This window comes from Chenopodium quinoa, unplaced genomic scaffold (genome assembly GCF_001683475.1).
Source record: "Chenopodium quinoa cultivar QQ74 unplaced genomic scaffold, ASM168347v1, whole genome shotgun sequence".
Classification (NCBI taxonomy): domain Eukaryota; kingdom Viridiplantae; phylum Streptophyta; class Magnoliopsida; order Caryophyllales; family Amaranthaceae; genus Chenopodium; species Chenopodium quinoa.
The window spans coordinates 4,736,446-4,749,563 of NW_018742523.1; the positions used below are offsets into that span (position 1 = coordinate 4,736,446).

At 38.3% G+C, this 13,118-nt stretch overlaps 1 protein-coding gene and 1 long non-coding RNA gene across 3 annotated transcripts; both read right to left on the bottom strand.

Moving 5' to 3' along the window:
• Positions 1-1,654: 1,654 nt before the first annotated feature.
• LOC110720031 lies at positions 1,655-3,214 on the bottom strand. Its single transcript, XR_002511250.1, has 2 exons — positions 2,196-3,214; positions 1,655-2,112 (listed from the first exon to the last, which is right to left on the bottom strand). It is a non-coding gene; the product is annotated as an uncharacterized LOC110720031 (long non-coding RNA).
• Positions 3,215-3,912: 698 nt separating this feature from the next.
• On the bottom strand, positions 3,913-6,866 carry LOC110720030 (D-alanine--D-alanine ligase-like). Of its 2 annotated transcripts, none has more exons than XM_021899035.1 (5): positions 6,747-6,866; positions 5,034-5,858; positions 4,666-4,709; positions 4,458-4,569; positions 3,913-4,387 (listed from the first exon to the last, which is right to left on the bottom strand). In XM_021899035.1, the coding sequence occupies exons 2-5, from the start codon at positions 5,106-5,108 to the stop codon at positions 4,286-4,288; spliced, it is 333 nt and encodes a 110-aa protein (XP_021754727.1). In that variant the 5' UTR covers positions 5,109-5,858; positions 6,747-6,866; the 3' UTR covers positions 3,913-4,285. The 2 variants fall into 2 exon arrangements, with proteins under 2 accessions (XP_021754727.1, XP_021754726.1); XM_021899034.1 differs by having other exon boundaries at positions 5,034-5,861.
• Positions 6,867-13,118: the final 6,252 nt, after the last annotated feature.

Sequence of the window (13,118 nt, forward strand, 5' to 3'; positions counted from 1 at the left end):
GAAGAGGCTTAAGGTGCAAAGTGGAAGCTTACTTATGGCTCATAAAGCAAGAGATGACTTACTCCAAGGCTTGATGCTTGCGCTCTCAAGACTTGCATGTGCTTAGTTTGATTTGGCCTTGAGAACTATGCTAGATTGCATTGTAGGTCCTAATGACATAACCACTTGATTTAGGATTTGCAATTGTTGATTGGTTTGAATTGTGATTCTCCTAGTTTGTTATTCATAGAGGAAACCTAGCTTAACAATTAGGAGATATCTCTTTGATTCCAATTGATAGCTCTTATCATTAGTCTTCACAACCATTGATTGATTTGACCTTTCCAACTTGTTTCAATTGTCATGATTACTTGTTGATCCCCATTCCCTAGTGTTTCATTTGTTTGATTCTTATTCATTTTGGTAGTTGTTTAGTCTTTCTTCACTCTTGACTTCGACCTAACTTAGGCATTGATTGAAAGCACTTGAACATAAACGTTCCTAGTGGTTCGACCCTTGACTTACCTCTATACTTGTATTTTGGTTTGTTAAGTGATTATAAATTTTGTTTGACCTTAGGGAGGGTTAGTCAATGACCTAGTTCACCCTACGTTAAAATGGTGCTGTTGTCGGGGAACAGTGTCTATGTTTGAGTGTTTTTGATTGCTCGAGTCTAGGTCTTTGTATATACTTTTCTTTTCTTTGATTTTGTTTGTTTTGTAAAAATAAAAATAAAAAATGGCATGCTTCTCATATCCTCAATTTGACAATGAGCCTTTTTGTGAATATTTCAATAGACTTGAGGGATTTCTTGACTATAATTGTTGTAGTCTTTGGGAGGCTTGTGAGATTTGTTATTTTGGTATGAATGAGCAAACTAGGGGCATAGTTGAAGGCATGCATAACGGTGAATTTAGAGCATTCAATTGATGATACTTGGGAATTTTATGTTTGGTTTGCTTGGGATGTTTATAATAGGGGTAATCATGTTTCTAATCTTGATGTGCAATGTGTTGATTCTTCTAATGCTAGCATGAGTTCCCATTATTTGACACATAATCCCATTAGTGAACCTAGAACAAATAATTTCAACTCTATTTCCTCTTTTGCTCATGATTATGCTCAAGTTGATGCTAACGATGTGTTTAAATTTTCTTCATTGTTTGCCATGCCTTCTTGTGATGTGTCTTGTTCCCTTAATAATAAATCTCTTGTGCTTGATTGTGCTCCCACCCCCCAATGTGATCACTGCTCATGATTTTAAGTTAATTCTTCCGATCTTGGTTGTGATCCTTCTTCTCTTGTTGAACCTCAACCTTCACTAGGCGAAAAAACGAATTCCCCACCGGTTCAAACCCCCCCTTTCCCACCGGTTTTGAATCGGGTTGTATTTGGGGGGGTGCTAAAACCCCATAGATTTCGCACCGGAACCGGTGGGAAAAAGGACTTTTCGCGCCGGTTCTTAGTGAGAACCGGTGCCAAAATCTATACTTTTCGCACCGGTTTTGTCTTAAAACCGGTGCTAAAAGTCTCCAAAAATATTTATAAAAAAAACTTTTAGCACCGGTTCTTTTCCAAAATCGGTGCCAAAAGTGCCCCAAAAATAAAAATAATATTTTGTTTTTTTGCATTTTTTTCACTTAAATTGTACAAATACTTATATATAATCATAATATACATAAAACACATATTTTCTTCAATATTTGTGTCATACATCCATTAAAGAGCACTACATCGTTGATAAATAGAATAAAAACTAAGACAAAACTAGCAGACCAACAGCACAACAGAGTTGCTTAATTCGCTCATCATTCTAGGCCATACTGAATTACTGAGCTTCATGCAAGGCAGCTAGGGTATAAATGAAGTACAAGTACAGTAAGTCATTCAATAATGACACACATCACTAAGAATTTAACACCACCCCACCCCCTCTTTCTCCCTCCTCTCCTTTATCTTTCCTTAACCTTTATTTAGGGGGGATTACCTTCACAGTTTAATGTCTATTGTCTAGTGACATGTCAATTGTACAATACATACATCTGTTATTATTCGGCAAGCCTTTGTAAAGGAATCAGCAACTCCATATGCAACAGTAACACTAATGCTTGATCCTCCTCTTGCTGGTTTTACCTGAAACAACAAATAAATAATCACAAGAATGGAATAACCTCAAACTTTCATGAAAAGTGTTTTCAAATGTGTAATTTATTTACCACAACTTTTTCTGTTCCGACATCCAATTGATTTGTTTCAAACCACTTTTGTAGATCGGTTTCATCTGACTCGTTTCCCTAATAGCATGAATAAAAAAAATTATCAGTAGCATATTACATTCTTTAAAACAATATTTTTTTTTTTTTAAAAAAAGGGAGCAACGAGCAAGAGTTGAGACACAATATTTGATTTTGTTTATAGTATAATAACTAATAAGGACCCAACAAAGTGGAGAAACGACCTATAAGGATAGATATTTTTCATTCAATTTCGTATAGTTCATTAGTTGAGCAAAAATTTGCCCAATTTATAACTAGTATAGCTTATTGGTGAATACTTAGAGTTTTCTCCTTGAATTGAAGATTTTTTTTTTAACGACCTTGTACACAGTTGCTGACGATTTTCTATAACTTTAAAAGCAACTGCTTCAGCTTCAGAATCTCTTCAATATCCCCTTAGTCAAAACATACAACCTTTCATAAGCATAAAAAAAGATCCCTGAGAATTTATGAGTTTAAAATAGTCTTGAAAATCATATGGAAGAGCCATATCTGACAACATTGTTTCTCAATTTCTCTCACAGAGTTACCACCTATGTACTATAACAGGATATAAGGGGATAATGAGTGTAAGAATAGAGGACTCTTAGCTTCTTGCAGCCATACCCCTAGAACTGCTGAGAGATTTTTTCTCACTTTCATTAGAAACTTGATCTAAATGGAATAGAGTTGCCTATGACAGACATAAATAGGTGTCATACAACTTTTATTACCATCCAACAATCATAAATTCAAACTGACAAAGTAATCTTGAAAGAATAACACTACAATCAACTGGCAACAATTCTAACAGAAGCAACAAAAATGACTTATATCAATACAAATACCTGAACCAAGAAACTAGGAACTGTCAAGAATCCTTGTCTGCTAGCCTCTAATGAGGCTTCATACTACACATCATATGAAACACATCAGTTAGCACCAAAGATAGGTAACCTTTTTTTTTTTTTTGGGGGGGGGGGGGGTGGACAAGTCTGCATTGTGAGGTCATTTCTCAGAGGGACTTCAAACCTCTGAGTTAACAGATGTTCTTACTCAAGTAATTAAACCAACAACAAAGGTAAATTTGTGATATGATGAGATAAGTCCTACAAAGGCTAGTCGTTCATTAAATACAGAGGAAAGAATAGAAACAGATTGGTGATAAGCAGGGAAAATTAGAACCAATCCCACTTTCTAGGCACATAATAGATCCCATTCCTTATTAGTTAAAATATAATAGAGTTTATGTTAGGAAGAACTGCATATAATCTCCTTTCATAGATAAGCTTATATATTTATATACTCCCTCAGCTATTATCCTTTTGTTCTACCCACTGCCTGTAGGTTCATTATTAAGGCAAGTTAGAAAAACGTGGGGGTGTGTTAGAAAAAGGTGAATTTGTTAGAGAAACAAGGATCAAGTAAGAAAGAGCGAGTAAAAAGTGAGTGTGGGTAAGCATAAATATTTAGTAATTCTTTAAAGCTTTTCGGTTTTTCTACATCAGACCAAGGAAAGTAAAGCATACAAACTATCAGCAAATTACTCTTTTCTAAAGCATACTTCATAAGTAGCATGAGTCTTTCCAATTGAAACTAGCTTCTTGGCATTTTGACATCTTATAAAAAAAATTGATATGCTCTAATCTGGTTTAATTGTATAATTGCTGGTCAAGCCTTTTTTTTTTTTTTTTTGGAAAATAATTGAGATGTAGGACAGATTAAATCTTAGAAGTTCACCTGACTTAGTAGACTCAATTGCCGTCCCTCTAGTGGGAAGATCCGAAATATAACTAATCTGAGATGCTGTTTTCCCAGTTTAATATTAATTTGTTCCATCTTTATAGGGCATAATGCGCATGTGACATGCATAGACAACTTATGAAAGAAGCAAGAAACTCCTGACAGAAGCCTCCCTATGAACCAGCTAAACCAAACAGTGCTATGATAGAATGATATGACATAATGCGCACTATTATATGAGTTAGTCATGGATTCATAGCACATCATCGGTAATATTAAATGCTTACAATGAACTAGTCCTCAAAGTATTAGAGGGTCAGCCAGAGCAATAAACTCACCTTGTCAAATGCCTTGTAAGATTCATTTGATTTTGTACCAACAAAAGGAACCTTTGCTTGCTCCAACAACTCCTGGATGCCTAATTGCATGAGAGATTTCTGCGAAAAACTCCTCCTAGACAAAAGCATCGATTTTATATACCTGAAGAGTACCATCTTCACCAAAAGGACCATGGATGACAGGAAACACAATATCAACTGAAGCAGCAAGGTGTTCCACAAAATCTGACAAGCAGCGAAAACCTTGAGCAAGGCTGAGAACAACAGTAAAAACAAACAATTCATTTTATGGAATCACCGCTAAATTCTCATGAAAGATGATAAATAAATAAAAAGTTAGAACTACACACCTTTCAAGCTTAAAATCAAAATCCGAAGGGGTGTTTGAATAGAGCTGCAGGTAGTAAGAGAGAAACAAATTACTCAATATGTTTGTTGCTGTTTGCATGCTACAAAGACAATATCTTTCTGCCAAAATTATCAAATGCATTCCTAAATTCCCAACCCCAACTTCAGAAGTGAACATATTCTACAGAAAACAATATGATTTCCTTTCATTTCTTTGTAACTCAAATAAAAATAATAAAAGCTCTTGACAGTAAAATGCTCATTCCATAAAACAAATTAACATTAAAATAGTTTATCCAAACAACTTTTTTTTTTTTATTTATTTTTTTTTCACCAAATGATCCATTTACACAGAGCAATTACAACTTACAATCACCGAAGCATGGCAACAGTTTAAAGGTTTTTCGACTTTCCATGGAACCGAATCATCAAATGTACTCAACATAATTCCGTAGATTCATCCTCTGACCTCTCCTATTTGCTGATTGATGCTCGCTTGCCAATTGAGCAGCATCGATTGCAACAGTTCCCATCTCAATGAGGAACCACTCAGGATATTCATCATGTGCCATTTCTCTAACAGACTCTGCTGCTGTATTATCGAGTCCCAGGTCTGAAGTTGTGGCAGCAGTACCATCTGCATCTGCAGTAACCACTCCTGTTGGCTATCTGTTGGCTATTAGCTGTTGTCTGCTGGTGCTGTGCCTGCCTGGTGCTGGCTGTTGCTGCTGTTTTACCTGTCAAAGCGAGTTATAGAAACGAAATTGTAAATGCACACAAATAAACACTCCTAGACAATTAGTGCTCCCAAGAGCTCAACAAGCAACATTCAACTTCGTATATATGTTTGACACTGGATGCTTTTCAAGGAACAAGATTTACCAACCCAGCTAAAGTTTTCTTTAGCATCAACCATTATAGCCAACATTTAGATTGTCAAAAGCTCAATTAGTAACAAGACCGCCATAAAGGGAAAACAAACCAATGAGAAGCATCCCACTAACTTAGCATCCAACTAACACTAAATGTAGCCCTTTTATAAATATGAGTAATACAATAATACAGAGTACTACTTAGCTTAATTCGAAGAATCTAAACTAGTAAAGATACCAGGCAAAAAAAAAAAATAGTGATAAATTGATCAGACTTACCTTTATTAGTAGTCTTCATTAGAACAATAAGACCCTTAGAGTTCCTGCTGGTGTGATGAAACAAAAGAATTACACTCAGTTTTATACAAATAGAAAACATAAAAATGACTGTATGATTTAGACTCCCTGACCAACACACAACCTTCCTATGTCATTTATTCCCGCAATAGTGGTCTTTGTGATTGGGACACGCTTTGCCAATATTTCCCTAATTGATTTTGGTGTGGCGATATTTGTTCATGGAACTAGAATTGACAGTCTTATACTATAATAAGTATCTTCAGTTGAAATGACTATTAGTAATCAATCTTTTTGCGTTTTTATACCATAAGTTGTACACCAATTTCCCACTTCTAAAGAATCAAATTGACCTAGAAAAAAAAATCAACCAATACTAAAAACACCAATATTCTATTCACTTTAGCAAGAATTTAACTTAGTTCCGCAAAATAAATTTTAAATCTAACTCAATGCCATCATATTCTACTTAATACAGATAAAATTAACTTAATGGAATAAAATAAATTTCAAAATTTTCAACATATACAATAACAAGAGTTCACGAATTATATATTAACAACAATAATGTATGTACATAAATTAAAAGAGACCTGACGAAATTGAATTGCATGACATTCTTCCAATTAACCCTTAATTGGAAACCCTTAATTTCTTCCAATTAACAGCCTTGAGAAATTAGAAAACCCTTAATTTCTTCCAATTAACCTCAATTGGAAAAAATCACTCAAACATAGAACAAATTCACGAGCAAATCCATTAAAAATCAATCCAATAACACAACCAGATTCGACAACCCTAAAACAACAACAACAAAATCAACCAACAATTCATCAATCGCAAAGAAGATTAAAATCAAGAACAGCAAAAAAAAAACAAAATCAAAACCAAAAGGAAGCGAAATCGAAGCAAACCAGGAGCAGCTTCAATGGAGGTGAGAAAGCTCAGATTCGGCTTCAATGGAGAATATAGAGCACGATTCAATGGAGGCGGAGGTGATGCTTCAATGGAGTGAGAAGGCGGAGGTGCTGCTTCAATGGAGTGAGAAAGCTAGGGCAATTCGGGATTCTGGATAGAGAACGAAGGAAAAACGAGAGGGAAATTAAAAGTACAGAACATGGAAAGAAAGAAGAAGAAAAGCAGCCCGGTTTTTTTTTTATATTTCGTAATTCGCACCGGTTTGAACCGGTGCAAAAAATATGATTTCACACCGGTTTATTAGGAACCGGTGGGAAAAGTATTTTCCCCAATCCTGCCTATTTCTTTTCCCACCGATTTTCAAGAATCGGTGCGAAAAATGTGCTGCGTAATTCATTTTTTCTACTAGTGCTTCTACACCATTTGAATCTCTTATTGTTATTTTTGAATCTCAAATTAGGCACATTGAGCTTGGTAATGATCTTGGGCCTATTAAGGAGTTGATTCTTAATTCTATGAGAAGTTAATTAGAGATGATGAAATAGAGTGAGGAGCATATTGAGGAGGGAAGAAGGAGATATGGAGAGGTAGAAAGTAAATTGTCATCTTTGATGTTTGTTTGTGAAATTCCAAATCCAATGTGTGTGTTAAGGATGATGATGATGTTTTTGAGCAACCAAGAGTTTGTGAGGATCTTATTAGTGAGCATAGGAGTGAAGGAAAGGGAGTTGAGAGTGATGATGATGATGATTTTGTGAATCTAAACTCCCTTTCCTATGTTGATTGTGATGAGTGTCAAGTGCATGAACGTGATTCTTCTTTCCATGAGTATTTAATCTCGTTTGAGGTTATGTCCAAAATGTTCTTAGAGGTTCAAATGAAAAATCATAGCATTTTGAGTGAGTTCATTGAGAATGCTTCATGAAAGTGAGATGAGCTTGAAATGAATTTACATCCATTCATGCATGGTTTTGAGACTTTGGGTTTGAGGATATTGAGGGAGTTGTTTTTCATTGTTGTGTTGGAGAGAATGATGTAGTTTCTCTTGGAAGTTGGTTGTTTGAGGGAGATGGAGATCACGAGTGTCCTTCTTTTGAAGATTCAATGATTGACTTCTATGCTCTTATTAGTGATGTGAGCAATGGTGGAGAGGAAGAGATCATTAGTGAGACCATTGCTCTTATCCCCCCTCGTCATGTCCTTTTTTCAAGGAAATTTAACCACATCCCCTACTATCCTATATCCCTCCCTTCTTTTGTCAAAGAGCCTTTTGGGGAGCCTCCTTCTATTTGTGATATTCAAGCTCCCCACTCATCGATTATTGAGGAAAAGGGTGATTTTTCCACCCAAAAACATTTTGAGGAGAGTTTGCCTTATTTTTCCTTTTCTTTTTCTTCTTCCTCTTCTTCTTATTTTGTTGAATTTGCTTTTGATTCTTCTTCTTTTTCTTGGCATCTCTCTCCTCATTTGCGTGCACTATCCATGTTGCACGTCCTCTTCTCGTCATTTGCCTACCTTCTATCTTACGAAATGTGTAGTAGTGCATTTGACAAGCTCTTGCGTTCGTTGCAATATTATTTACTGTAGCGATCAAGCTTAGACCTTAAGCAAGCCTTTCTCGGGAAGTAACCCGTGCTTTATTGCTTTCATTTTCTTTTCTTTTTAGTATAGATTTTCTCTTATGGAAATTTTTGTATGCTCTTTGGTAGGTACATGACTTAATATACTCTTATGCATTGGTTTTAATCAAGAGTCAAGGAACTTTGACTCCTCTTTCCTAGCATATGGCATATGAGGCATGGCTTTGGAGGAAATTGGCTTTGAAAGGTTGAATTAGGTCATTTGCAGGTATTTACACCCACCTTATATCCGGTAATATCTTTCCTTTCCCTTTCTCTAATGGTTGGTGACTTGTTGGACATATGTTGGTTTGTTGGATTGATTTCTTTCTTTTCTCCTCCCATGGATTCTTTGGTTTATGTTTGAGCTTGTTGTCTTATTCAAGCTCGGGGGAGGGTATTCTTTCATGTTTGGTGGGATGTTGATTCTTATATGCCATGCACAATTGTATATGCATTTCCATGTTCTTTATTTTGAAAAATTCCAAAAAGATTTTTGTTTCTTTCAAGGCAAATTTGCAATGTGTTTTTGTTTTGTTCTTGCTTCGGACGTAATACTTTTAGACTTGTGTTCTTGAATGCTTTTCTTCCTAAATGGTAGTGGTTTGCACGCTTTGAGATATCTGGGGATGACTCTAGGATATGATATGCTAAGGTAGTTGGTTAAGTACTTTTGGGACCTTGAATCCCTAGTCTACTTTCTTATGGTAAGAAGGTATAGCTTCCTATAGTTGATTTGAAGCTAATAGTGAGTTATTGCTACAACAATGTGAGGTTTCATTTTTCTAGCCTTCAACCGATATTGCATGAGCGGCACATGGATCCTTGACTATCGCTTACTTTATCTAGAACTCGACTTTTATCTCTCGAGATCGCGACCGAACCATTTGGGAAGGACAAAGGCATTTTTGGGATAGTTATTCTTCTTTTTCTAGGTTTCGTTCTTATAGTTTTGGTTTTTGGGTTTACACTTGCCTTCTTGCTAACCGTTTGAGCCTTATACCTTCTTTTCTAGCCATATCTCTAGCTCATTAGCCATTTGTTTTGTTTTTGTTTCCATTCTTCGTTTTTGTGAAGTAATTGGTCCATTGTTTGTTGGAGCTTATGGGAGTATAAGTGTGGTTTTTTGTTCTTTTGCTAAGTAAGCATGTGTTGTATATAGTGTGTGAATAAAGGCAAATGCAAGTTAAAAAATCCATCCATAGTTAAAAGAGGTGAGGACAAAGCAATAAAGTTAAAAAAAAAGGGCAAAAGCAAATGCTTTGAAAAATGTAAAAAAGGTAAAAAAAAAAAAAAGAAGAAGAAAATAATGAAAAGCACAAAAATATTTTGATGTGGTCATTATCTTCCTAGTTTAGAGCATTGAGGACAATGCTCCATTTAAGCATGGGGGAAGGGTGTATACGCTTTTTGTATATATGTTTGTAGTGTTACTTTGAATAAGCTTGGGGGTGTTGGTATTTGTGTTTGAGTTTGGTGAAAACTTGATTATGGTGTTGAGGATTGATCACCCTTTGCTTCACAAATTAGGAATACCACCAAATTTTCAAATTTTAGCCTACCTTTAACCTCTTTGCCCATACGTTACAACCCTTCAAAGACCTTTTGACCTTTATGGTTGAGTCACAAGTCGGTGGAGGGAGATAGTGAAAGGAATGGTGTCCTTCCAACAAGTGTATTCTTCCGATAGAGGGTTCAGAATTATTACGGAGCTAATTCTTCAGTAAGGTCAAGTGATCGGAATGCCTAGGTGGAGGTCGCTTCCGATCAGTAATATCAATGTACAGTTGATGTTACAGCTTAATCTTAACTGAACCCTTCGGGTCGAACCCAATCGAATCACCGATCCGAGACGACGAATTAATCCGAAAGGATTTAATGAGTAGACAGAGTTTTACGAATACAGACGTCGGATATCGAGCCTAAGGTGTCGAGACCGAGCGTCGCAAAATCACAAAGCGACAAGTATGAGTGTAGCCGTAGCACCACAATGGTCTAACCATGTGAATGCTAGGCTAATTCGAGCTAGCATGCATGGCGCAAGCCTAAGCACACTAGGTGTGCTAGGCGCACCATCGCAGCCCTAGCATTCTGCCTAGGCGCTATCGCAGCCCTAGCATTCTGCCTAGGCGCTATCGCAGCCCTAGCATGATGCCTAGGCGCCATGGCAGCCTATCGCAAGCACCACAAGCACCAGGCAGCTCATCGCAGCTAGCAGCGTGCTAGCCTGGGTGCCTGGGTGCGCATGGCAGCCTATCGCAAGCACCACAAGCACCAGGCAGCCCATCGCAGCTAGCAGCGTGCTAGTCTGGGTGCCTGGGTGCGTATGGTAAGGCCACACACGCACCAAGCACAGCCATCGCAGTGCTAGGCACTGGCGCATGTGCATGTGCGTGTGTGCGTGCCTCGCACCAAGCATAGCAGTGCTAGGCACTGGCTGATGCGTGTGCGAGTGCTGCGTGGTGCGTGGTGCGTAGCATGATGCGAGGGAGAGCTGGCAAGCAGCGTCTAGCCCAGCATGCGTGGCTCGCTAGCAGCACGCATGCTAGGCATGGGGCTGGGTACGTGTAGCATGAGGAGTGTGCGAGGCAGTGCGTGGAAGTGCTAGGGCTAGCACCAGCACGCACCAGCGCATGGCACTAGCACGCACCAGCGCCAGCACATAGCACCAGCCCAGCACCAGCACGCACTAGCTGGCTGGCTGGCTGGGGTGCTGGGCAGCAAGGCAGTGCTAGCTGGCAGCCCTAGCTAGCAACCAGCTAGCCTTCCTTGACCCGGTTTTGTGCAAGGATGTGGGGACCAAATCAAGGCCTTGGGGAGCAAGGCATATGGTCCCCCACCTAACCTTGTCCACCACTCTTTTGCATATGATCATGCCACTTGTCGAAATGTGATTAACTTGATTATTTATTTCATTTGGAAATTAAATAAATCATTGTATTTCAACACTCCCACATTGGTGGAGGTTGAAAAATCAAGGGATCATTTCCCTATAAATACCAAGCTTGGGTATTGGGAAATGAACAACCTTGAGTGGAATTAAAAAGGCAACTCTAATTAAGAGTAAACCTTTGATTCGTAAAACTCATAGTTATTTTATCCGGGTCTTGACTAACCTTCAAGACTTAGGACGCTCGGGTCGGGTCGAGGGTACGATCCGTCGGAGATCTCGTGTTTTCGGGATTTTGAAGTAAGAGCTCTTTGGGAGCGAAGCACGCGACAAAGGTATAATTCTTGTTTTTAATCTTGTTTGATTAAGTTTAATATGCTTGTTAATTGTTTTAATTAAGGGGCGGGTCTTGGTAGGTTTCCTTCCACGTAGTGTCGGGTCACTACGAAACCGAACAGATAGGAGTCAAGTTTTTGGAGCAGGTTTGCATAGTCAAGATGTCGGGTACCTCTAAAATCTTTTCTTTTCTGGTTCCTTTGAGGAATCATTGAGATGCTCACTAGAGGTGGATTTGAAACTAGTAGGGAGAACGTGACAAGATTGTTTGGGATGAAGGTGAATTGTGTTTCATTAGTTCTCTATGTTTATCATATTTTATGTTTCAATCAACCTTAGATATCTTGAAACGTGCATTCCCTTATTTGTTTAGGAAGTTTTGCATCCATTTGTGCTTGGTCATTTGCAAAAGTCCATACAAGAGCATTTGTTTTTCTTTTGATTTCCATTTGATTCTTTGCCTTGTTTGTTTGGTTTGTGAGAGTTATAGGTTAATCTCTTAGGAAACCTTTATGAGAGCATTACTCGTTCTCTAGGGCGATCTAGGGGTTTAAATGTCTTGTCTTTAGTTGCTAAAATTGACCGTGGTTCCTATGAAAGTGAGTTAGTGTATATACTCATCTTCCCTCTTCATTCTTATTTGAATAAACTCATCATTTTCCTTTGCTGCTTTTTTTTTCTCGAGGACGAGCAAAAGTTTAGCTTGGGGGAATTTGATGAGTGTCATTTATGACACTCAATTGACGAGTTTTTAGGTTGTTTTTACCTTCTTTTTATAGCTTTCTTTCTTAATAAATTCTTAGTTTTATTCTTTTGCTCTTTAGTTTCCTTATTCTTGCTTATTTTGTGTTTTCGTCCACTTTTGTGGATTTTCTAGTGTTTTTCCCTTTTATTTGTTCTTTTCCTTTGTTTATAGGTTTAAGGCAAAGCTCGGGACCCGTCACGATGATTCTCCGAGTTGGAAGAGGCTTAAGGTGCAAAGTGGAAGCTTACTTATGGCTCACAAAGCAAGAGATGACTTACTCCAAGACTTGATGCTTGCGTTCTCATGCTGCACTCTTATTAATTCATGTTGTTGAACCCACTGTAAACTTCATTTCAAAACTATCATGCCTAGTGACAATCATGAGGAGCGCACCATGTATATCACACAAGCACCGAAGGAAGTCCCCTGCTCTAGCAGCGCGGGCGCGCAGGAAAGATGCGCGGGGGTGCAGAAAAGAACTGCCGCGACACGGCAGGAAGCGTCGTGCCACGGCAGCAACCGCCGCACCATGGCAGCCTACGCCGCGCCACGACAAGGTTTCCGCGCCACGGTATCTCTTAATTGTGTAGGAAGTTAGATTCAACAGGTTGATTGCGCGACCTTTGCGCGGGCAAGCAAGTTTTCTTCGCGGGCGTGCCACCTGAGTTCTATGTTTCCGTACCCTAATTATCGCGGGCGCGCAAGGTCGTGAGAGGGTGTGCCCGACTGGGTTTATTTTGGGATATTTGCCTTATTTCCTTTGTAGTTAGTTATACTA

Coding starts and splice junctions, on each gene's coding strand:
- LOC110720030 (XM_021899035.1), bottom strand. CDS start 5,108: ATGTTGAGTACATTTGATGATTCGGTTCCATGGAAAGTCGAAAAACCT. Junction 4,710..5,033: donor GTTGCCATGCTTCGGTGATT/GTAAGTTGTAAT, acceptor TACTACCTGCAG/CTCTATTCAAACACCCCTTC. Junction 4,388..4,457: donor GTGAAGATGGTACTCTTCAG/GTATATAAAATC, acceptor TTAGGCATCCAG/GAGTTGTTGGAGCAAGCAAA.